General features: G+C 45.0%; 1 protein-coding gene across 4 annotated transcripts in view; it reads right to left on the bottom strand.

Moving 5' to 3' along the window:
• The window catches only part of LOC147034364 (uncharacterized), a 117,857-nt gene that overhangs the window by 5,998 nt on the left and 86,242 nt on the right, over window positions 1-25,617 (bottom strand). For all 4 annotated transcript variants that reach the window (XM_085881517.1, XM_085881501.1, XM_085881508.1 and 1 more), the window contains exons 12-16: window positions 21,116-21,209; window positions 20,801-21,012; window positions 13,562-13,677; window positions 5,299-5,340; window positions 4,275-4,441 (exon numbers count right to left, since the gene is read on the bottom strand). In XM_085881517.1, coding sequence (XP_085737643.1) covers window positions 4,275-4,441; window positions 5,299-5,340; window positions 13,562-13,677; window positions 20,801-21,012; window positions 21,116-21,209 — 631 coding nt within the window. The remainder of the gene's footprint in view (window positions 1-4,274; window positions 4,442-5,298; window positions 5,341-13,561; window positions 13,678-20,800; window positions 21,013-21,115; window positions 21,210-25,617) is intronic.

Raw genomic sequence — 25,617 nt, 5'->3', positions numbered from 1 at the left:
GAATCGAACGCTTTACAGAGATCAACATAGGCTGCAAGCAGCCCCTGCCGAAACTCTCGTCTGCATTCGGTGAGGACACGAAGAGCAAGGATACGGTCAATCTTTGACCTCTTTGGTATAAAGCCTGACTGCTCTGGACGCTGGTGCTCAAGCAGATGGTGGAGAACCCTATCAAGAATTATCAGAGCAAAGACTTTGCCCGGCACAGAGAGCAGCGTCACCCCTTGGTAGTTGTTGCAGTCTTGGGGATCACCCTTCCCTTTCCAGAGAGGGACAACAAGGCCCCTCTTCCAGTCAGTTGGGATGATGCCTGTGTTCCAGGCAAAGCACAAAACTGCATGCAACGACACGAGCGCAGCATTTCCACCAGCCTTGAGAAGTTCAGCATGGATGCCACAGATCCCTGGAGCTTTACCCTGTTTCAACCGGTTCACCGCAGCCCGTGTTTCCACAAGCAAAGGTGGACCACAGTTGATTGGAGGGTCAGCAACAGGGATTGTAACACCCTTGACGTCCAACACGACAGCTGGGGGATCAGCCTGGTACAACCGCTCAAAGTAACCAGCCCAGCGGGCCTTCACTTCAGACTCCTCTGTCAACAGCCTACCACTCTCTGCTCTAACTGCAGTGCTCCGAGGGATGGGCTTGGATGAACACAATGCGCGAATTCCCCTGTAAGTGGGATGAGAATCACCTGTCCACAGGTGATGCTCTACCCCCTCACAGATTCCTCGCACATAGGCCTCCTTGTCCACCCTTGGTGCATGTACAGTTTTACGCCTCAGCTCCCTGAACAGCTCAGCTCTGCCATTCAGCCTGGCCCTGCGACTCTGGTCAATGGTATCCAGTGTCTCTTGAGAGACAAAATTCTTCTTTGCCCTGCGGTGAATTCCAAGACATCCACCGGCAACATCAAGGACGGTGGTCTTGAAGGCATTCCACAACTCTTCAGGACCCCCCAAAGCACCCAGACACCGCAAATGTCCACTCAGCCTGTTCGCAAACTCCTCAGCTACTCTCTCATCCTTGAGCTTGCCAACATCCAGCCTGGGCTGGGATGGTACCATTCTCCAGGATTTAAGGTGCAGCTTTAGAGTTGCTACAACAAGCCGCTGGTCAGTATTAAGGAACTGAGCACTCCGGTAGACCCTGCAGTTCTGGATCATCCTCCAGTGACCGTCAACGAGGACATGGTCAATCTTTGCCACACCGCCAGCGTTGGAATACCAAATTCAGCGATGAGCTTGTGGGCGCTGAAACCATGAACCAGCCACCCTAAGTCCATGACTTCTTGCAAAGTCAAGGAACTTAGTGCTATTCTGGTTCATAGTTCCTGACCCATGGGGACCAACACATGTCTCATAACCATCCCTATCAGTTCCAGTCGATGCATTGAAATCCCTCAAGACTAGAAGTGTATCTCGTCTGGGGCACTGATCAACCACAGACTCAAGCGTGGCGTGCACTGAAAAAACGCGCAATGAAATGCACTGGGTGGTTTGCCATCACTTTCACAGTGGGGGCAAGATTTGAACCTGCAAGTACCAGTTTACTCTGTAGAAGTAACAAATAAATATAAATAGTGGGTTGGACCAACTTTCATCTGATCTTGTTCTTACAAGGTATGTTGCAACGTTTTACACGGTTTTGATACACAGTGATACTATAGGACTTCCTTCAACATGATTAAATATCCTTTTATAGAAACACGCACAAATTGCCACGTAGTCAAACTCTCACTGGGTATATTATATATTGTTGTGGATTCTCACCCGCCGGCGTGCGAATGACCGCGTTTGACCCAATAGCGGCCGCTTTGCCCACCAAAACGGACAATCCAGTCGCGGCTTTCCGGATCAACGCCGAAAACCAGCCACGGGTGTGTTTTGGGTGCACACCACAGCCGAGTCAACACTCTACCCACGCTACAGGGTCAATCGCCGAATTGTCGATATACCTAATTAATCGCGCGGGTAGACTACCGAGAGACTGTACCTCAACGGGGCCGCTTGGAAACGAGCCGCTTAAGCAGCTCGCTTCGTTTTTGGGATAACCGAGTGGGGTATTATCGCGCAGCCCCGTTGGACCCGATCACTTTTATCGGCTATTTAAAAACCAACTATATTCCGAACGCAGAACGGCAGCTCAATTAAGGGAAGAGGACGCAACGAACGGGTTAACATTTGAACAAGCACATTTATTTACAAAGCACACGTAAACAGTGATGCAGTCATGCAGGTATGCAATTATGCAAGGCCAAACACGCACGCAAGTATACAACCAACAAAAGCAATGCAAAAGAGCTACTACCGTCTATCTATTATTTACACACTTATACAATTCTACTTACGGACATGGCGCCACAACGTTCATTCAAAAGCAACAAAGAGAAAACCCCAGGAAAGACGAGGGGTAGACTGGACCTCTAGGGTCTTTATTTCATGGAGCTGTGATGACCGCAGAAGCTCCGCGAGGCCGGGCTGGTTACCTTCACCTTCGAGGTGCCTCCCTGGGGCGACCCACGACGTCCCATCCCCACGGCAGCTGTCGTGACCGCGGTCCGGCCCAGGCCCCGTCCGACAGCCTGGTGATTCGGGCCCAGCCGGCAACGCCTCAGAGGAATGAACGGGTCTTATGCTCTTTCAGAGTTGATGCTCTCTTTAAGAGCCCGTCCATCCCTCAGCGCTGCTCGGACTGTCCTGAAGCCCGATCACCTCGGACCGTTCGATGCTGGCTGGCGACCGACCTCTCTCTGGTTCTCCCCACGTCCCACACACGAACGCGCAGTTCTGCGTGGCACGGCTGGCCTGCTGTGCTCCCAGCTCAGTCTCCTTGGCGAACCCGGACTTCCACTGCCCTCCACTGGACTCGAACCTTGCTCTTCACACCACACCAAACCCTGACCGACTGCACTGAACTGGCGCTCTGCGCGCCTTTTTATAGGGTTCGTGAGGCGAGGTTTAATCTCCGCTCTTTCCCCTCTGACCCCACTGGCCCCGCCACTCTTAATCACCTGATCCGAATTCCGAGGCGAAGCTTGGAGCGAGCGGATGTGGTAGAGATCATCGACGCTGAAGGGAGAGTGGACATGGTAGAAATCACCGTCGCTGGCAACAAGGAAACCCCCGCGTTTGTTTGCAGCGATCTTGCCATGGCCGGCGCAAAGATGGCGGCGCCCGCGGAGTTGAAGGCGAAGCGATGTTGTTTCGTTGTTGGGTATTGGGGGAGATGCGGTTTAGGAAATGGTGGTTGGCGTTGTGGAGAAGGTGGTTGTGGTTGGCGTCGTGGAGAAGGTGGTTGTGTGAGGGCGATTGTGGAGGAGGCGGTTGTTGTGGTTGAAATGCGGTTGGTGTTGTGTAGGTGGTGGTTGTGGTTGAAATACGGTTGGCGTTGTGGAGAAGGTGGTTGTTGTGGAGCGGTTGGTCAGAGCGATGTTGGTGGTGGAGGTGGTTGTTGTGAAGCGGTTGGTCAGAGCGATGTTGGTGGTGGAGGTGGTTGTTGTGAAGCGGTTGGTCCAAAATAACGATAGCAAAAGAATAACGGCTAACTCAAAGATCACAGCCCGGTTACACGAATAAATCCCTTTAAACATCGGTGGGGAAATCTATCTGAACACAGACTTATTGACATAACTGATCTCAGGACCTATATGGTGCTCTGCGAATTTCCACAGCCGTAACAATATACACACAGGTCGTGGACAAAAAAATGGAAACACCAATGTAAAGCCACTTCATAGGGCGTTGGGCCACCACGTGCAGCCAGTACAGCTTGCATGTGCCATGGCATGGAGTCCACCAGTGTTTGCAATTCTGCAGGGTGGGGGGGTATGCGGCACCGTTCTTCTACGAAAAGGTCAATCAACTCACACCTGCTTGATGGAGGTGGAAAATGCTGTCTTAGGCATTATTCGAGAATATCCCATAAATTCTCGATTGGGTTCAGACCTGGTGACTGATAAGGCCATGCATGACATATGGATAGTATCAATGTCATGCTCATCAAACCATTGGGTGACCACACGTGCTCTGTGGATGGGGGCGTTGGGGGGGGGGTCTCCTATTGCAACTAGGCTTGTGCAGCATTTTTTTATACATGACCCTAAGCATGCTGGGATGTTACTTGCTTAATTAACACATGGGCCACACCTGTGAAAGCCGTTGCTCGGTGTCCCTCATTTACCCAGTTGTTTGTTTTTTGTCCACTACTTGCATATATGTATATGTGTATGTATATATCCTTTCAAATGCCACAAAAACATCCTTATATCTTACCATCGTTTGCAGCATCCGCACATGATTTGCAGGGAAAATGCCTGCTCGGCCACCATGTGAGCCTGTCCACCAATCGCCTTCCTTCTTGCCGACGGTGATGACATCACCCTCACGAAATGACAAATCACCTCCCTCATTGCTCGAGTAGGTATAGAGAGCTACACACTCTGTAATGGGAGGGGGAGTAAACAATTGGGGAATTGAATAGCTACAATAGGGTCAAGAATGATATTTAGCACAATATCTCAAAAAGTTGTGGACGGATTCAGACAAAATTTGCCGGGCAGGTTGACAAGGACTAATTGGCTCGATTTTGGTGAAGATCCTGATACGATAAGTTTTTTTGAGATGAGGCAGAAAACAATATATAGCACGATATGTCAAAAGGTTGTGGATGAGTTTTGACACAGCCAGGTGGAAAGGTTGGTTAGGTGATGAGAACAAGCCGATTAGATTTTGGTTCAGGTCTGGCTCCAGATCCAGCCTATCAGTGCGATACAAAATGTAAACTGTTCAGCCCGGAGGAGGTATGCCCTCCCGTATTACATCTGCAATTAAAAGAAAAAAAATTGTTTACCCCATCTCAGGTTACAAAATGGACGTGTGTGGGAAAAATAAGGGTTGTTACTCGATTGAGGGTATTTGCCATTCATCTCCAGTGGTTACCATTGAGGAAGGAGGGGTTTGGCTGAGGGATAGTAGATGAAGGGAGCTTGGGAGCAATGGTGGGAGGGAGGAGTTCAGGGTTACGATGAGATGGAAGCATTTGTTTTGCGCAGGCCCAGCTCTACGATTCACACAAGCATTAAATTTTCCACACGAGTGTTGCATTAACAACACCACATGAAGGGACCACGGTGGCAGTGAGATAGTGTGTGTGGTTTTATCTTCTTGTACTCTGTTTCGGGTTTTTTCATGGTTATTCTTTGGCAAAGAGCCATTATGGTGTTTGATGGAAATGCGGGGAATTGGGGTGGAGGGTGGGGGGTGGGCGGGGAGGTGCTTTGCAGCACATTTTACTCACTCTCTTCTTTAGCTGGAGGAGCTGGAGCTTTCCCCTTACCACCTGCACACAGTAACAGCAGAGGAATATCAAATATCAACACTACAAGTTATTGAGACAACAATGGTGCCTTCCAAAACAACCAAGGATCAGAAGTCCTCTTGGATGTGATCCCCACACCCAGAAGCATCAAAATTAACATCACGAGTTAAAATCCACCATAATCGTCAACGGGTAATTTTGCTCACCCGTTGAAGATACCGTAGAGCAGTCAAAGAACGGACAACAACAACCTTTGCCTCAATTGTGTTTCACCGTCACATCTACTAGTGGCCCAACGCAGGGAAGTGTGAGCCACGGTGTTTCAGGGAACTCTGATTGCAGAAAGTGATCAGTGTGCCTAAATAGTTTACGAAACAAAATTTTGGAGGAGATATTCTAAACAAGCGTTTGAAAATCTATAAAAAAAAATGTATGGTCTTCCTGGTCTACATTGAGTCCTTCATGTGCTCACTCTGGGGAATTTTTTTTTTTTTGTATACCTTGGTCGAGGTTCTTGTGAGAGCTAACACACAACTCACAGCAAGGAGGCATGAGACAAGAGGAGCGGGAGTGGAAGGGACAAAACAGTGGGGAACAGACACATTAGGTGAACTGTGGAAGGGAGAGGGATGGGGATGGGACGGGGAACATGGCGAAGAGAAGATGGACATTTCAGGGACTTTCAGAAAGGAAAGCAGGAGAAATGAAGGAAGTGGGCTTGGGTGGATTATCAGGGGTAGAAAAGATCAAGGATTTGGATGGGGGAAGATAAGAGGTGGTGGTGAACAGCTGTTTTGAAAGCCTGGAGGGAAGAATGGGAAAATAGAGTGAGGAAGTTTATTCCAAAGGCGAGAAAAAAGAGGAATGAAAGAGTGAAGATGAGCAGTGATTCGTGATTTTGGTAGTTTTACCAGAAGGGGGTTGTTGGCGGACCTTGAGCGCCCTGTGGAAATGTGGTGGGGACAAATCTCAGAGAGAGCAGGGGGGGCAAGGCTGGAGAGGAGTCGGTAGAAGACAGAAAGACCACCGACCAACCTGCGGTGATTGAGTGAGAGGCCCAAAGACTCAGCTTCATTACGGGAGATGCCGATGATCTTAAATGCCCTGGTTTCGACAGCGTGAAGCCGAGAAAGGTGGGAGGCAGGAGCACCAGCCCAGAGGGGAGAGCAGTACTCCATCAGGCTACGGACAAAATCTTTGTAAGTGGTCAGGAGCTCAAGAGGGCCGAGGAAGGACTTAGCACGACGGAGGATTCCCAGTCGGCGACTGGCTTTTGAGGCTAGGTTGGAAATGTGACTTTCCCAGGAAAGGTCATGGCAGATAGTGAGACCTAGAAGCTTGAAAGAAAAGACTTCTTCCAGAGGATTGTTGAGAAAGTGGATGGGGGGGTTTTGTAAACGGTCCTTTTGAAGAGACATAGTGAGAGTGTGAGATTTGTCTGGATTGAAAGACATGTTCCACGTGTTGGACCAGTTTGTGATTTTATCCAGATCTGCAGTGAGCAAAGAAGCTGCGACAGGAGAGGAAGTCTGCGAGCCATGAGTGGAGATGGCCTTGAATACCATGGGAAGAGAGTTTGGTGAGTAGGGCAGGGTGCCAGACTGTGTCAAAAGCACGTGATATGTCCAGGGATACGGCTCGGATTTCCTGTCTGGCATTGAGGACCTCCATCCATTGATGGGAGAGTAGAAGCAGCATATCTAGGGTAGAGTGACCTGGTCTGAAACCAAATTGATGATTGGAAATCAAGCCATTGGAGAAGAGGAAGGATTTCATGTCTGAAGCGATGATGGATTCCATCACCTTGCTGATGATTGGGAGAAGGCTGATTGGTCTGTAGTTACAGGGATCTGTTTTTGCACCTTTTTATGCAGGGCAGTGATGTTAGCAGATTTCCAAGCAGATGGCAGATGACCTTGGGAAAATGAGAGGGTGAATAGAACAGAGAGAGGGTGAGCAAGAGCAGAAGAGCAGGCTTTGAGGACACGTGGGCTGATGCCGTCTGGACCGGTTGCAGAATCTGACTCGAGGTTTGAAAGCAAGCTCTCCACCTTGTCAGGAGAAAAGGATACAGAGTCCAGGGACAGTTGGGTGCGACTGGGTAAAGTGGGTAGAGATAATGATGGGTTTAGGACACAAGATTTAGCTGCAAACACCGAGTTTAGACATTCAGCTTCATCACGTGTGGAATCAGCAGTGCGGCCATTTGAGGTAAGGGAGGGGATGGAGGGGGAACATACACCAGAAACAGATTTGATTAAACGCCACCAGGATTTTGAGGAGGGAGAGAGGTTTGAGAGTTCAGACTTGAATTTGTAATGAAGTTGTCAATAAGGGCCTGTTTTTAATTTTCACATTTGTAAATTAATGATATTTCTTGTAGGCCTGACATAATTATTTCAATTTTTATGTTAGTCTTGGTTCCCAGTATGACAAATAGCCCCAATATTATTTAAAAATAGAATTGGATCAGCTCGAAAAGGGTCCATCCATGTGAACTGACGGAAAATGTCGAAATTGACCATTTTCACACTAGAAGGCTCTTATTGGTGTCTATAAATTCCCTCGAGTCCAATCCGATAGAAAATAAATATTTCTTCTAATGATATTGCTTGAAAGTTTCTTCGAGTAAAAGTAAACTTTCATGCGAGGTACCATAAGGATTAGGGAACTGATATGACTCGGCGAGCAAATTGGGTTTGGCCAATGAAAATCTCCACCGGTCCGTCACATTTTGCATTTCAGTCAATAGTTTAGACTAGTGGTTCTCAAAGTGGTCCCTACCTCCCCCCAGTGGGCACTGGGAACTTTCAGGGGGGGCGCTCCAGACTCCACGAGTGGTAGGGGGGCACTGGCAATGATTTGGGGGGCACTGGCGATTTAGAGGAGCAGCGGCGATTAGGAGCGCTCATTGGGCTTCCTGCAGTCTGAACAGGTTACCCGGCGCCATTCGGAAAATTGGCCATACAATGCCTGTTTGCGGTCCTCCTCGTTTGCCGTGGCACCGTCCAGAGAGAAATTAAAGACAGGCAATGGGACAGGTAGGCCTTTTTGTAAATAATAAACACATTTTAAAATGTATTTATTCTGAAAATCATTAAGTTCTTCAAGCATATTACAGACTTGTTTACCAACAATGCAAGTCAGTGTTTTTTTTTTAATACACACATGGTGTGAATACCATATGCATGTGTTATGATCCAGCAGCGCAATTCCCAGCGAGGCGAGAGTCCTGAGGCGGCGCAGCATTGTGTTTTAGGCGCGCGCTGTTGTAGCTACCGTTGGAAATGTGAAGAAAAATTTTTTTTTGACGCGCAGGGTGAAAAATCGATGCGCGCGCTGACCAGAGACCGGAAATATATAATTATTGTTTGGCCTTATCACTGGTGTTAGTCTTTCAACATCTTGGCGTATTGATTTTGTTATTCAAAAAAGCTTCACGTCCGGTCGGCTTCAAGATGTCGGCCTCAAAGAAAAAGTGTCGTCAGCATTCTGTTGAATACATCAAGTATGGATTTATTCCATCCCTGACGAACACAGTTACCGATGTGTTTGTTGTGTGGTATCATGCCGTCCAATGAAGCAATGAAACCATCTCGACTGAGCGAGCACCTGAGTAAAAAGCACAGTGATAAGGTTCGTGCAGAGGTCAGCTATTTCCAATCGCTGAAAGAGAAATTTGAGAAGCGATCCACGGTAACGACAATGTTCAAAGCCAGCTAAAAGCTCGTGGATAAAGGACTGGAAGCGTCGTATAAGCTGGCATTGCTCATTGCCAGATCTGGAAAACCGTATTCAATCGGTGAAGAGTTGATCAAACCGGCTGTTGGGGAAGTGATAAAAACTGTTATGGGTCAGGATCCGTATCCAGTTCTCTCGTCGATTGCGCTCAGCAATGATTCCGTGGCCAGGTGGATTGATGAAATGTCATCAGATGTAGAAGATAAGCTGTGTTGTGAGCTGAGAAGCACGCACCGCCATCCAGCTGGATGAGTCCACTTTGCGTGACAGTGAAGCTCTGTTACTCTGCTACGTTCGCTTCATCCGTGATCAGGAAATGGTGGAAGAATTGTTGTTTGCCCACTCTCTCCAGACCGATATGAAGGGTTCTTCCATCTTCCAAACGTTGGAGAAGTACTTTACTGATAAGAACATACCGATGGAGAACATTCTCGCTTGCGCGACGGATGGGGCACCAGCGACGGTTGGCCGACAGCATGGTTTTATTGCGCTTCTGAAGAACCAGGTACCGTCCGTTTTCGCCATTCACTGTGTCGTGCACCGCCAGCATCTTGTAGCAAAAGCTCTCAGCACCAGACTTCATACATCACTCCAAATAGTAATCAAAGCAGTGAATAAAATCAAGGTGTCGTCTCTGCATGATCGGCTGTTTCGTCAACTTTGCCAGGAGAATGATGAACCATTCGAGAGGCTCTTGTTGCATACCGAAGTTCGATGGTTGTCCAAAGACACTTGTTTGACCCGTTTCCATGCCCTCTTCTCGACAGTGGTCGAGTTTCTGTCGGAAATTGACACAGAGTTATCGGAGAAAGTGAATGTGATTGAGCATGATGTGGCTTACCTCGCGGACATATTCAGTATGCTGAATGATGTCAACAAACAACTCCAGGGTGACCATATGACACTGATTAAAGCAAAGAAAGTGATCGGCACGTTCGTAACCAAGGCAACTCTGCACAGGGAAACCATCGGCCGCAGAGATATGTACCACTTTCCCCGGTTGGCAAAGGAAACTGCTGTTTCTGATGAAGAGCTACTCGTTTATTCGAATCACCTTGAGAAGATTCGTGGAGATATGGAGCAGCGTTTCAGAGACATACTAGAACTGTCGGTACCAGCATGGGTGATCAACCCATTCAAATGTGACATTCGAGATGTGAAGCGCGAATTACAGGACGAAATTATCAACTTGTGGAATGATGATGAGGCGAAGGCAAGATTCTCGCAGCATGAATACGGCAAATTCTGGATTCTGGAGCGGGGCGAATACCCCGCAATGTGGACAGAGGCAGAACTGCTGCTGATGGCGTTCCCCACATCATACCTCATTGAAAGAGGGTTCAGTGCCGTGATGGTGCTGCTGACCAAGTATCGAAACTACCTTGACATTACCAAGAGGGGCGATCTGCATCTCAACCTCACTGAGATGGAGCCATACGTTCGTAATTTCGCAGCGAGTCACCAGGCCCACCCTTCACACTAACGGTATTTGGGCCTGTGATAACAGATTCCCAGTTTGCCTCACCTGGACCTGTTCTGCTGAAACATTGTAGGTCGTGCAAAATAAAATAGAAAAGTAAAGGAAAAGTAAAGTAAAAAAAATACACCCGTGCGGGAGTGATGGTCATCTCTGCGAGAAACTACACTAATTGCATAAAACATTTAATGTAGATTGCGCATTTAGCACATCTATTCGACTGTTTGATATTCGAGCATTACATATTTTCAGTTTTGACTGTCAAAGATACGTGCTTCCACGTAATAACAAATGAAATCGATATTAATGTCAGGTACGGTTTTTGCAAACTTTGAAGTCACGTGACGCGAAAGCGAAATTCGAAAATCCGTCCCGACCAAATTTAGATATTGTCCCATACATTCATATGCCACAATCAAATTCAAGATCGCTTGAGAAATGTAGGAGATAGATTTTGAAAATCGTCATTTTCACATTTTTTGCCAACTTTGAAGTCACATGACACGAAAACGAAAGCGAATCTCGAAAATCTGGCCCAACCAAATTTAGATATTGTCCCATAGATTCATATGCTACAATCAAATTCAAGATCGCTTGAGAAATGGCGGAGGAGATAGAATTTGAAAATCGTCATTTTCGCAACTTCAAAGGCCTCGTGACCTTGACCTTGACCTTCGGTGACCTTGAAAGTCATACCATCGTGTACGTCTCATCAACCTCTATCAGAATCACTAATGATCAGATATCCCGCTTCAACTTCATTGTGAACAGACGGACGGATCGAAGGACATCGACACCCATATTATGAGGTCATGCTCGAAGAGATGACCTAACAAAGTAAAATATTATTCAGAAAATATTTGGCTTCGGTTATTTTTGCTTCCTATCTACATAAATTCGGACTATCCTATTGCCCACTGGGTGTCCGACCACGAACGATAGGACAAGGGGGCATTGGGCCGGTCCAAGAGGGCAGAAGGGGGCGGTAGTCAAAAAAAGTTTGAGAACCACTGGTTTAGACTAATAACATGGCAATTAAATTGTTGTTGGTTATATACTCAAATACAATGGGAGTGATTAATCTGACCAAGTATCATTCCCTTATTCCCCCTATTAGTGAAAATATCATCCGATGAAAATTTCTCCACCGGTCCGTCACATTTTTAGAAAGGTGATTTTTCTGTGTAATTCATGTTATTTTCCATAATAAATGCTTTTGAAAATATTACTAAGCTTACTGATAGCATTGATGCAGTATTTTATTCAGGTTATCATTTCTGGACAATTTGGGGTTTTTGACCCTTCAAATGACAGTCATCGATGAGCTGCCGACAGCTGTGACCGTGGTTCTATCAGAAAATTGACCGATAACTAGTGATAAGGTGTCTTTGGAGATGAAAATTGATTGAGAATTCAATTAATAAAAATATTTCTGGGAAACTGGAAACTCAAAAGCTTAGAATAATACTTATGGCAACCCCAAATCTGTTGCCTGACCTTGGGCTTGTTCCATCGAACTTGAGCAGAATCCAATCTGGAAAACCGTACAAAATACTATCGAATACTTGTATCTTCGAACTTTCTTCAAGTTAGTTATCAAAGGTAGGATTGTTCTCCCTTTCTTGACTGCTAAAACTATAATATGGTGATTATTTGCATTGTGAATTGCTAGAAACGATACTTGGAAAATGAAAAAAGCAATCAAATAGAAATAATTTTTCATAAAATCACAAGATTTGATCACAGATTTTGATCAGTTCAATGGCGAGTGCACGCCTAAAACCGTAGCATTACCTGATTATAAGGTTACAGAGCGATCCCAACTGTGGTGGAGATTATGGCAATGCTTTAAACTCGCATTTGAGACCGTTTTCTGTGTCAACATTTCATGTTTTTTTGCTTGAAACCGAAACTGAAATGGCTGCTGAGGTCTCAGTTACCAGTTATATCGTCTCTGCTTCCAGTTGATGGCATTGGTTGGAATCCTACCGTACCACGATCCCTTATATTATTCTCTCTTTTCCGATCTCACTCCACATGGGTGGTGGGGATGGGGGGCGGTGGGGAGGGGGCAGGCGGTGGGATAGACCCCCTTTTCGACCCCTCACTATGCACCACTCACAGTTCACATCTAGTCATTTGGTAAAATTTCAAAATCCATAATAATACATGTAATTCTTTCAGATGGCGTTCCAGTTGAGAGTGAAGCTGAGGTCTCCTAAGTTTCGAGATCAAGACCAACCTGAATTGATACAAGACCGACGTACTGTACCAGAAGAACCTGGAAGGCCACCTCGAAAGCAAGCCATGACAGGAGCTGAGAGGAAAAGAAAATCTAGGGAGAAGAGGGCACTGGACGAAAGTTCCGAGGAGAAAAGAAAGAGACCGAGTGCGGATGCAGCGAGTGTCCGGGCTTATCGCCAAACAACGGTATACACTAAAGGAAAAGAATACATTCGAGAGCAGCAGCATAGATGGGAAGAATCCCGCCTCTGCAATCTAGACAGTAATCTGAAGAAGAAGGCCTGGCGAAAAAAGAAGAACCGAGAACAAAAAGACAGGAAATACCAAGAAGAAAAATTTGAAGTTTGATCTGAAAACTTGCATGTCAGCCTGACCAAATCAAAAAATCCTACCCTATTTTGAAAATGATGACATTTTGTGATGACCAATCCTTTTTATAAACTTTTTTTTGCAAAATATTCAGTGAATCTTCGATTTTTTTATGCTGCAACAACTTCACTGTACATGAAAATTGATTTTTTTCATGACTTCTGAAACAATTTGGCTCACATTCAGCTGCTTTGACCCTAGTCCTCCATTTCATGCATTACAATTGAACTTCACAAGCACAAGCACTATCCCATTGTTTTTCCATTTTATTTAAAAAAACAGCAACAAAGTTGCTGAACGTTTCCACATTTGTATTTGCGAGCGTGATGCATTCGCAATAGTTTAATAAATAAATAAATAAATAAATAAATAAATAAAGCAACCACATCTTTCACCAGGAAAATGTCTTACCACGTCGAGTCGAAGAACCAAGTTTTATTCTCGATCGTTCTTTCATCATGGATTTGCTGTTTTTCTGCTGCGTTGGTTTATCAGCCATCGCGTTTGGAGTCGATCCTCTCCTGCTTCTGAATGGAACAAGAACAATAGATACATACAGTATACAATATACAATAGATACATACAGATTTCATTGAATTTAGTCTTGTTCTCCTCCAATGGGCTGGTTTTATTCACACTATGTGGAATCTCAGAAGGTTTTATTCACCTGGATTTGTAGAATCTAAAACTCTCAACATCATCAACATCTCTGACAAAGAAGATGAATCACAAGGCTTGCTACTCTCTCACTGCAGACAGGTTGGTGCCCTCTCTTCTCGTCATGCTCCCCCCACATCATTGTATTCTTGCAGAAGCTTCCTCCTTGTAAAATCCCCAAAATCCAAAGCTCATTGATCACCTCCTCCCGATTTATTCCTCTTTTCTCCTGCTTCGTGGAACCTCCTACCTCAGACTGTTCAATCCCATCCTTCCCCCCATGGCTTCACGTTCGCAGTGCACAACCTTCGCAATTCATCCTGCATTTCTCCCCTTGATATTTTATATTCTCACTCACCCTCGTCTACCTCTCCCCATTTATTTACAGGTTTTGCTTTATTAACTCTTGCTTCTTCGTAAAGCGCTTAATTTCCTTTGAAATGTAAAGCACGATTTATAAGAAATTGATTGCTTGATAAGTTTCCTTCCCTCCTCTCTCCAGTTTGTTGATTGCCTTGGTGCATTCACTTGTTACCTTAGTCGTGCCCCAATGTCAGTGTATAGTCTTCTACCCTCTTTCACCTCACTCGACCCTGAGCATATACTTTCAACATAAAAAATATCTGCAAAATGTGTTCAAAATGCTCTTTTACAAATAGTAAATCAACAAAATTGCTTTAATGAACTAATGTGCTTTTATCGCCTCCGACCCCCACCTCACGCCGTGACGTCCCACGCCCCTCCCCGCTCACTCACCGTTGGTTGGCAATCATCCTTGTGGGCGGAGCGACTCCACCTTGACCTTTCCCACTGCAGTTCAGAGGCAAACTGTGGTGATTGCTATGCTTGTTTTACTTTGCCGCCGAGACCTACGTCTGGCGGCCTAGCAAACAAGAAAAAAAACCCCACAAATGACATTACATCGGGAAAAACGGTAAAAATGGCATCAAAAGGGTTTTAGAAACAGATAAACGGAGAGGTAGACGTCTAACTATTACATAAGTGATGTATTATCTAATATCACAATTTAATTACTTTATGCTTCTGCTAGACATTCACCAAGGAAATAACTATACTATATGAAGCATCTTTAATCCACGAGGAGTCATTTCCACAAAAACTTGTGTAATTTTTAAAAAATAGTCAATTTCCTTTGTTGTAATAAAAAAACAAATTGTTCCAAATAAATGGCTTTCGAGTACACAAAAAGGAAAGTTATGTTTGGAAAAAAAACAACACAATTGCTTAATATTTATATAAATAAATGTCAGTGTGTGAGTAAGTGTGTCACCTTCATCACTCTAAAACCATGAAATCTAGTGGGCCAAAACTTTGTATACGTACTAAGGGAACTCCAGGGAGTGCATGAATGAAAACTGGGCATTGACACCCCTTTTGAAGATAATTAACAGGGTGCGCATCAGGAAAAAACAAAGACAGGCTTACCCTTTGTCAGCATACTTTGCCTTGCAAGGGTATTAAGTCACCATTTTGTTTCAGCCTGCTCAAAAATGCCTTGCCTTGGAACCACAATGCACTCTCACGTACCAATTAAAGTATATAATCAAAATCTGTCTTTGGATTTGAGGATCAGAACATGTGGACTAATTAAGTGCCAACTGAAATCTGAAAATTTAAAGAAATGAAACGATTCTTATAACGAAGCATATTTTGGTATTTACTTTGACCCTTTGAACCCTGAGTTCCCTGGACTTTTGGGCTCCCCACTCTGGGCTCCCCTAGAGAAAAATCTGGCCGCTCAGGTGCATGGAGGTTTGAATAGCGGCTGGTAAACTGGGCGCTCGAGTTTATGAACTTTGAATAGCGGCTGGTAAACCGGCCGCTCGGGTTTATGAAGGTTAAATAGCAGCGGATAAACCGGTCGCTCGGGTTTATGAAGTTTGAATAGCGGCTGGTAAACTGGCCGTTCGGGTTTATGAAGTTTGAATTGTGGCAGGTAAACCAGTTGCTCGGGTATATAAACTTTGAATAGCGGTGGGTAAACCGGTCGCTTGGGTATATGAAGTTTGAATAGCGGTGGGTAAACCGGCCGCTCGGGATTATGAAGTTTGAATAGCGGCTGGTAAACCGGCCGCCCGGGTTTATGAAGTTTGAATTGTGGCAGGTAAACCAGTTGCTCGGGTATATAAACTTTGAATAGCGGTGGGTAAACCGGTCGCTTGGGTATATGAAGTTTGAATAGCGGTGGGTAAACCGGCCGCTCGGGTATATAAAGTTTGAATAGTGCCTGGTAAACCGGCCACTCGGGTATATAAAGTTTGAATAGCGGCTGGTAAACCGGTCGCTCAGGTTTATGACGTTTGAATAGCGGTGAGTAAACCAGCCACCAGGACTCAAAGGGTTAAGCAAGCAAGGCTGTGATTCCTCCTCCATATTTACACACACAAAAAAGTGAAATTTCCAGATTTAAACTTTACTTATTCCACTGTTCGGACAATTATATTGTGTGAAGAAAAGATTAAGGAATGTGCCGAAAATGTAACTTCATTGAGTGCAACAAAAAAGAATTAACCAGCAGGATCACCGCAAAGGCTCCTGCGGCCGCGGCTGAGTTCTTTGTGGGGAAATCTCCGGAGTTAGGAAGGCAAAATAAATTAATTTAAAGGTCGAATTAAAAGAACTATTAACCTAACTGGAGGATTAGAATGAGTAAAGCGATGGGTCAAGTATGCTTGGTGTTGGCTTAATGGTTAGGGTGGTGGGCTTGGGATCCTGAGTTCAAATCCCCCTTGGCTGTTGAATTAATACCAGGTGGGGTTGACTCTGTCTGTCATCCTTCCGACGTCGGCAAAATGAGTACCAGCTTGCTGGTATCCTGTGTCGGAGTGGAGACCCGTCCAGGATTGTGCCCAATAGCCAAGGAGACTGCTTAGGCAGCACTAACGCTCTGCCCAAAGTATGGTCCCAATGGATGGAAGGATGGATGGATGGACGGGACAAGTGAACTAGGAGTTCAAGAGAGAATTGGAAGAATTGTAATAATATTCTAATTCATTTACTCTCAAAAATTTACACAATTTTTGAGGCGCCACTATCCCCACCTTCCTGGCTGTCCGCCTTCATCACTCCTCTTCTCTCTCTTCTGCTCCCCTCCTCTCCTCTCTTGTTCTCGCGACCACCCTCCCTCCCTTTTCCTCGCACACATCCTTCCTTGAGTGTATAGCGATGTGTGGTGATGAGTCACTCTCCCACTCTTCCTCTTTCTCCCTTCTTCCCCCACCCCTTTCTCCCCTCCTTCTTCCCCCACCCCTCTGTTCCCCCCTCCCCACACCCCTCCCCACCTTGCACCCCTCCCTCTCTCTCGGAGTGTATAGTGACATGTAGTGAGGAGTCGCTCCCCCATGACTTCACCCCCCTCCTCACTACCCCAACTCCTCTCTCTCTCTCTCTCTCTCTCTCTCTCTCTCTCTCTCTCTCTCTCTCTCTCTCTCTCTCTCTCTCTCTCTCTCTCTCTCTCTCTCTCTCTCTCTCTCTCTCTCTCTCTCTCTCTCTCTCTCTCTCTCTCTCTCTCTCTCTCTCTCTCTCTCTCTCTCTCTCTCTCTCTCTCTCTCTCTCTCTCTCTCTCTCTCTCTCTCTCTCTCTCCCCCCACCTCCCAGAGTGGATAGCGACATGACACCCTGCGATTGAACCACATCCGGAAGACATTTCCACAAACGGTGAGAGAAAGGAGAACAAAAGTTGAGGTGTGCAGTGAGCCTGAATATGGGGAATTTAAGCAGTAAGGAGTTAATGGAAGAATGTATTCAGCATGAGCTTGGGAGGATTGGAAAGTTGAGGGGGAGAGAGAGGGAGAGATCGAGAGATTGAGAGGGAGAGATGGACTGGAGGACAGGAAGAGGGGCAACCACCTGTCTGCGATGTGTAAACAACAGGCCTTGTGCTTTGGCTTCATTGTGGGAGATTCCAACAATAATGTTTGTAGTTTAAGATTCTACATAGTCCAGGAGACAGATATGATGCCGAAGTGCTAACCCATAGGAAAAAGTAGTACTCTCCTGAGCTAAGAACACAGGCCTTGTTGACTGTTCACCAATTTAAATCCATACTGACCAATTCTGAGGCAAACTGGCAGTATTCGGCAAATTGGCAGACCTGGAAAACCATCTGCAGCCAATCAATTGAACAAAGCACAATGGTTTATCATATTGTACAAAGCTTCATCTTTCCACCAAAACTAAATGCATTTAAACTACGAGCTAAAGGGGAACAGTTCACATTTCCATAGTTGTCCCTCTGAACCCAAGGAACATGCCCAACAGAACAATTCTGCTTTTATGAACCCTGAGCCTATCTTTTTTCAAATTGCATCACTGAAATATGTCGTTTAAAATTAATCTTTGAAGTACAATGTCAAATTTATAGTTGAACAGTTGATAATATACATTTTTAAGATTAGCGAAATGGAATGGCCATATAAGTTTGCACCGCAATTGACTGTTCCTGTGAGGGATTTAAAACCTAAAATCTTACAACAGTTCTCCATTTTAAAATGCTGAACTGATACAAAATGAAAACTGGATGCTGAGTGCTGTCATCAAAATTATAGTCAATCATGAATGACGTGAAGGAGTTGATACATTGGGGGAAAATCGTGGGAGTGATTTTGGGCAGTTATTGTGAATCCAAACAGAAGAACCTAAAACCCCAAGACAAGTTAACACGTTTCCCATATATGTAATGACTGAAAAGGTTGTATTCATTTTTCCTTCCCAGCTTTCTTTGCCCATCGCAGATCCACTGCCATCATGGTACACCACTCACCGATGTGAGGCATATCACACGACGTGCATTTAAGGAAAGGAATCTATCAGGAAAGTCTTTTTTTTAAATTCATTGTCGAGGCTCATATGAGAGCTAACACAGCGCACAACGAGGGAGGCAGGAGACAAGAGGGGCAGGATAGGGAAGGAAAAAACAGTGGGGAACAGAGACATTGGGAGATCTGTGGAAGGGAGAGGGATGGGGCGGGGTACACGGGGTAAACAAGATGGACACCATAGGGACATTCAGGACCTTACACAACAGGAAACTTTCAGGAAGGAAAGCAGGAAATTTGAATGAAGTGGGTTTGGGGTGGTTCAACGGTGGTAGAAAAGATCGTGGTTTTGGATGGGGGAAGATATGAGGTGATTGTGAACAGCTCTTTTGAAGACTTGGAGGGAAGACTGGGCTTGAAGAGAGTGTGGGAGTTTATTTCAAAGGTGGGAAAAAGGAATGAAAGAGTGAAGGTGAGCAGTGATTCGTGATTTTGGTAGTTTTACCAGAAGGGGATTGCTGGCAGACCTTGAGCGTCGTGCAGAAATATAGGAGGGACATATGGCAGGCAGAGCCAGGGGGGGGAGGGAGGCGAGACCAGAGAGGAGATGATAAAAGACAGAAAGACCACTGACCTGCCAGCAGTGAGACAATGAGAAGCCCAAAGATTCGACCTCACCGTGACAGATGCCAATGATCCTAAATGCCTTGGTTTCAACAACGTTAAGGTGAGAGGCAGGAGCACCAGCCCAGAGAGGAGAGCAGTACTCCATGAAGCTGCAGACGAAAGTTTTGCATGTGGTCAGGAGCTCAGGTGGGCCGAGGTAGGACTTTGCGCGATGGAGGATTCCCAGTCGGCGACTGGCTTTGGAGGCCAGGTTGGAAATGTGGCTTTCCTGGGAAAGTCATGGCAGATAGTGAGACCCAGAAGCTTGAATGAAAGGACTTCTTCAAAATAATTGTTGAGAAAGTAGATGGAGGGGGGTTCCAGATGGTCCTTTTGGAGAGACATAGTGAGAGTGTGACATTTGTCAGGATTGAATGACACGTTCCATGTGTTGGACCAATTTGTGATTTTACCCATATCTGCAGAGAGCGAAGAAGCCATTGCTTGCCGATCTGAGGGATGACAGATGGTACGACAGAGTCATCAGCAAAGAGAGAACGAGGATTTTCCAGAGAGTCGGAGAGATCTTTGATGAAAACCAGAAAAAGAACAGGGCCCAGAACGCTGCCTTGAGGAACTTCAGCCTGGACAAGAAGAGTGGATGAGAGAACTCCATTTAGGGCCACACGTTGGCTGCAACAGGAGAGGAAGTCTCCGAGCCATGAGTGTAGATGGCCTCGGATACCATAGGAAGAGAGTTTGGTGAGCAGGGCCGGGTGCCAGGCCATATCAAAAGCACGCAATATGTTGAGCGAGATGACCGATTTCATGTCTGGCATTGAGGACCTCCATCCATTGTTGGGAGAGCAGAAGCAGCATATCCACTGTCGAGTGACCTGGTCTGAATCCAAATTGATGATCGGAAATCAGGCCATTGGAGAAGAGGAAGGATTCATTGTCTGAAGCGATGATGGATTCCATAACCTTGCTGATGATTGGGAGAAGGCTGATTGGTCTGTAGTTGCAGGGATCTGTTTTTGCACCTTTTTTATGCAGGGCAGTAATGTTTGCTGATTTCCAAGCAGACAGCAGATGACTGACCAAATGAGAGGGTGAATAGAACAGAGAGAGGGTGAGCAAGAGTAGAAGAGCAGGTTTTTAGGAGGCGTGGGCTGATGCCGTCTGGACCGGTTGCAGAATCTGGGTTGAGGTTTGACAACAAGTTCTCCACTTTGTCAGGAGAAAAGGACACAGAGTCCAGAGAGAGCTGGGTGTAACGAGGTGAGGTGGGTACAGAAAGCAATGGGTTTGAGACAAGATTTAGATGCAAACACGGAGTTTAGGCATTGAGCTTTTTCACGTGCGGTGACAGCTGTGCGGTCAGTTGAGGTGAGGGAGGGGGAACATACACCAGAAACAGATTTAAGTGAGATGCCACCAGGATTTGGAGGAGGGAGAGAAGTTTGAGAGTTAAATTAACAGATTCCATGCACGAATCGTTGCGAGTAAACCTCCACACTAGCTTTGCCGCCAAGCTGATGTGCAGTTCAAATTATAGGGCCTAGGGCCTGGTAGGAGAGCCACCAGGTGCACGACAACTTAAACTCACAATTTACGACTTTCGGTTCCAGATGCTCCAGGAAACGCAAGGCGGACATATGATTTGGGGAACCAGCCACGGCGACCACCTGACTCGCCAAGCCACCACAGATCCCTCTGCTCGATTACCATGATGGAAGCTCCTTTTTGGAATGAAAGATGGCAAGCTTGGTCAGATTGGAATGGGCAGAGGGCTGTGGCTTGCACGTGTAGTCCATCATCCTAGATAAGAGGTACAAGAAAAGATAAGAGACAGGAATAAAATAATGTGGAACGTGCTGTTGAAAAAGTGACTTTATTGCGAAGAGAAACCACACATGCTTGCCTTTGTTGATATGAGGTTTGCCTTCGAGACAGGAACACTTGCTGACCGCTGGCTTGCTTTGTCTGCAGCATAGCCAGATTCTGACATAGTATTACTGCAATGCAGGGCACGGAGGGAAGCAAATATTAATAAAGGGTCCATCTATTGATTCCATACACGAAACTTGAACCCCTCCTTCACACATAACCATGTTACAATGTTTCAAAGACACCTGCCCCCAATTAATACACAGGATAACTTGATCTACATAATTTAATAGTACACCGATATAATTTCCTTCGCAGTGAAGAAATCATTAAAACAGCACAAAACCCACAAATTATTCACCTGAAGTACAAGGGTAACAGAGTACTGAACTCTGTTAACATGCATTTACATCGACCTTGTTTTGTTAAAGAGTGGATATAACTTTAAGCGACAAGTGAAACAAAGCTTGTATATAAGCAGGAAGATTAAACTAAACTGTCACATGTTTTAAATCAGCAAAATAAACAAAACAACAAACTAGAAGAGCACTTGGTCGAGTGCATACCTCCACCACGCAATGCCTGATCCATGAGAACATAATGGGTCCAACACATTTTTGAAATATCATGCAATATACAGTGCCTATAGAAAGTCTACACCCCCTTTCACCATTTTCACCTCTTGTTGCCTTTGAGCCTGGAATTAAATTGAATCAAATCAGACTTTTTCCACCTTTATTAACCCTTGGAGCATAGTCAATACAATCATTATGAAGAGGAAGGCGTATGGTACCACCAAGACCCTGCCAAGATCAGGTCGTCCCTTAAAATTGTGGATGACCAGCAAGGAGGGGAATGATCAGAGATGCCACCAAGAGGCCAATGGCAACGTTGAAAGAGCTACATGCCTTTATGGCAAAGACTGGTCACTGTGTGCATTTGACAACAATATGCCAAGCACTCCACAAGGCTGACCTGTACGGTCGGGTGCCAAGAAGGAAGCCATTACTCAAAAAGCTCACCTTGAGTTCCATTTGAGGTATTCAAAAAAAACCACTCCAGAGATTCTGAAGCCATGTGGTGAAAAGTTTTGTGGTCTGACGAAACCAAGATGGAACTTTTTAGCCTAAATGCAAAAATGTTATGTTTGGCATAAATCCAACACAACACAACACATCACCCAAAGAACACCATCCCTTCTGTGAAGCATGGTGGTGGCAGCATCATGTTATGGGGATGCTTCTCATTAGCAGGAACTGGGGCACTTGTCAGGATAGAAAGGAAAATGGATGGGGCAAAATATAGAAAAATGCTGGAGGAAAACCTGCTGCCCTCTGCAGGAAAGCTGATATTGGGACGGAAGTTCACCTTTTAGCGTGACAACGACCCGAAGCACACAGCCAAAGCTCCACTGGAGTGGCTAAGGAACGAAAAGATAAATGTCCTTCAGTGGCCCAGTCAGAGCCCCAAACTAAATCCAATCGAAAATCTGTGGCATGACTTGAAGATTGCTGTCCATCAACACTCATCACACAATTTGACTGAGCTTGAACAGTTTTGTGCAGAAGAATTGGCAAATATTACCCAACCAAAGTGTGCAAAGTTGGTATAGACCTATCCCAACAGACTCACAGCTGTAATTGCTGCTAAAGGTGCTTCCACCAAGTATTAACTCAGGGAGGACACTTGTATGCCTGGTGTTGGCTTAATGGTCAGGGTGGTGGGCTTGCGATCCTAGAATCCTGAGTTCAAATCCCACTCGACTGTTCAATTAATATTAGGTGGGGTTGACTCTGCCAATCATCCTTCTGAGGTCGGCACAAATGAGTGCCAGCATACTGGTATACTGTGTCGGAGTGGCGACCTGTCCAATCCAATACCCAAGGAGACTGCTTCGGCAGCACCAACGCTTTGCACAGAGTATGGTCCCAATGGATGGATGGATGGATGGACACTTATCCAACGAGGTTCTTCCAGTTTTGCATTTTTAATTAATTTTCAGAAATCTGTTGACTTTGTATTTAATTTGGAAGTTGTGGGCTACAATTTGAAAATAAAGGTGGAAAAAGTTTGACAATGCAATTTATTTCCAGGCTTTAAGGCAACAAAAGGTGAAAAATTTGAAAGGGGGTGTAGACTTTCTTTAGGCACTATCGTTTTTGGCCTGATCTCTCAATGGTGAAGAATCACTTGGAAAAATTATCGGATCCAGATTTGTATCTTTATCAAAACTGAATCGATTGTCACACACCCAACCTGTCTATCAAATTTCATCCAAATCCATGCACAACTCTGAGATATAGTGCTATATATCGTTTTGGCCCGATCTCTCAATGGTAAGAATCACTTAAAAAAAATTGTAGTAGTCGGATCTTGATCTGGATCTTCACCAAAATCTAATCAGTTCGTCCTTGTCACACACCGAACCTGTCCCAAAATTTCATCCAGATCCGTCCACAACTTTTTGAGATATCCTGCACACAAACCAAACAGACAGGGGTGAAAACATAACCTCTTCCACCTTTGGTGGAAACTTCACTACAAACCAGAACAGATAAAACAAAATGACAACAAAAACCTCGGTTAGAACCCCGGCCGAATCTTTGGGTGCGAGTGGTCCTGGGTTTGAATTCTGGCCAAGCCAAATAAAATCTTTGGATTTGTTCTTCAAGAGCAAACACGTGATGCTTCCCTCTGGGAGCCATAATAATAAGTGTTGCTTCCTTGCCTGACCCTCAGCATTTAAAAAAAATAGAGCAACAACAACCATTGCACAGGCTGGATGGAGCCAACAGCCTCATATTATTACTAGCTGGGTATGCTTACGCATTGCAAACGAACTGTGCTTCCCCATTCTCGGGTCGCTCACCTGCATTTAATTTTTCATTTATTTATTTATTTTTTCATTTACTCTTTCTGATGGTTCTGTGATTTTTCCTGTTGTATCGGCTTCCATGTCCATCGGCACTACAAAATTACCCTGCTTCCCCATTGTCTTGGATCGCTCCCCTGAATTTTTTTATTTTTTTTTCATTTACAGACGCTTTCCAACGGTTCTGTGATTTTTTTCCTGTGTGTCGGCTTCCATGTCCAACAGCACAAAACATTTCAGCTTTCTACTTCACCTGGAAGGTCCTGATCTTTAATATCAGTCAGTGGTTATAAAGAGCTTTATCTATTAGATTAATGAACATCTGTTGGGCATGTCCCTTGGATTCACAGAGGAACAACAATGGAAATGTTTAACAAAGAGCGAAGTCGATGGCACGCCATCGCAAATCCCGACGCTTCCCACCTAAAGCAAAGTTGAAAGAGGGCAAAAAGATCCACCAGGAATGATCACATTTTGAGTTAATTTTTTTTTCCCAATTTTTATACCTGTGACATTAAGTCCCCACCCCTTGGGTCATGAACCAGGGTTCAAATCCAAAAGTTACATATTTCATGCATCTCCCAGTGTTGATTGCACATACAGTCTCATTTTAAAATGTTTAATAATGTGCCCATAATTGCATTTTTCGGTATTTGACCTTTTGACCTTACCCAGGGGGCTGGACCAAAATGACACTGCTGTTAGATAATCATAATTATCTAACCATAACTATCTATTAATCTTCTTGCCATGTGATAATCATAATTACCATGTTTGGTGAATTTCTGCCCAACCGTTCAGGAGATAGCAGGGTGGACAGACAGACACAGATGCAACGAGAGGGGGAGCATTCGGTAGAGTGCAAAACCTCTGCCGCCAATACTGCTAGGTCACTCAAGTGAACCTGATATCCTATTCATTCAATTTGACGTTAACAGTGCTCACAGAGTTATAGTTTGCAACTTTCCATTTTACTTTTAACTTTCACATACTCAATTCATTCGTCTAACATAACTCAGAACATAACTAGATTCCTTGAGACAGAAATTGATTTTACGTGGGTATATCCACCTGAAGTTCCAAAATCAGCCGCAATTATAATTTTGGCATGTTTTTTTGTTGGAAATCACTTATAACATGTAGAAATGCAAAAAAAAAAAAAAAAAAATCGAAATTTTGTTGAAAAAAAAGTTGCAAAAATCTTTTCTCTAAATTTTTTTTTGGGGGGGGGGGGTTGGAAATCACTTAAAACATGCAGAAATGGAAAAAAAAAATAAACATTTTTTCAAAATGGCCGCCATAGAGGCCATATTGGATTTTGGACCAAGTCAAAATCGAATGACATGATCCTTTGACCATACCTAATCCCACCCACCGAGTTTCGTCGAAATCCGTCGAGGAGTTTTTCTGTAATACTGTTCACAAACAAACAAACAAGCAGTCATAGACTGGTACTTACGAAATCGTCAACTTGACCTCTGACCTTGTCTAATAAAAGCTGTCTCGAGAGAAGGTAGCGCCGCAAACCAGAAGTTTCTACGATGATTCTGTATCAAACCATCAAAAATCGTAACGTCGACCGAAGCAAAAATCTCCATTTCTCCACGCAATTATACCTTAACGTAACTCAACGACGCGTCTGCTCGAGCGCACTGCATCATGGG

This window comes from Eptatretus burgeri, chromosome 1, assembly GCF_056783735.1.
Source record: "Eptatretus burgeri isolate ZD-2024b chromosome 1, Ebu_testis_v1, whole genome shotgun sequence".
Taxonomy (NCBI): domain Eukaryota; kingdom Metazoa; phylum Chordata; class Myxini; order Myxiniformes; family Myxinidae; genus Eptatretus; species Eptatretus burgeri.
The sequence above is the reverse complement of the archived record's forward strand: the minus strand, read 5'-3'. Positions and strand labels throughout refer to the sequence as shown.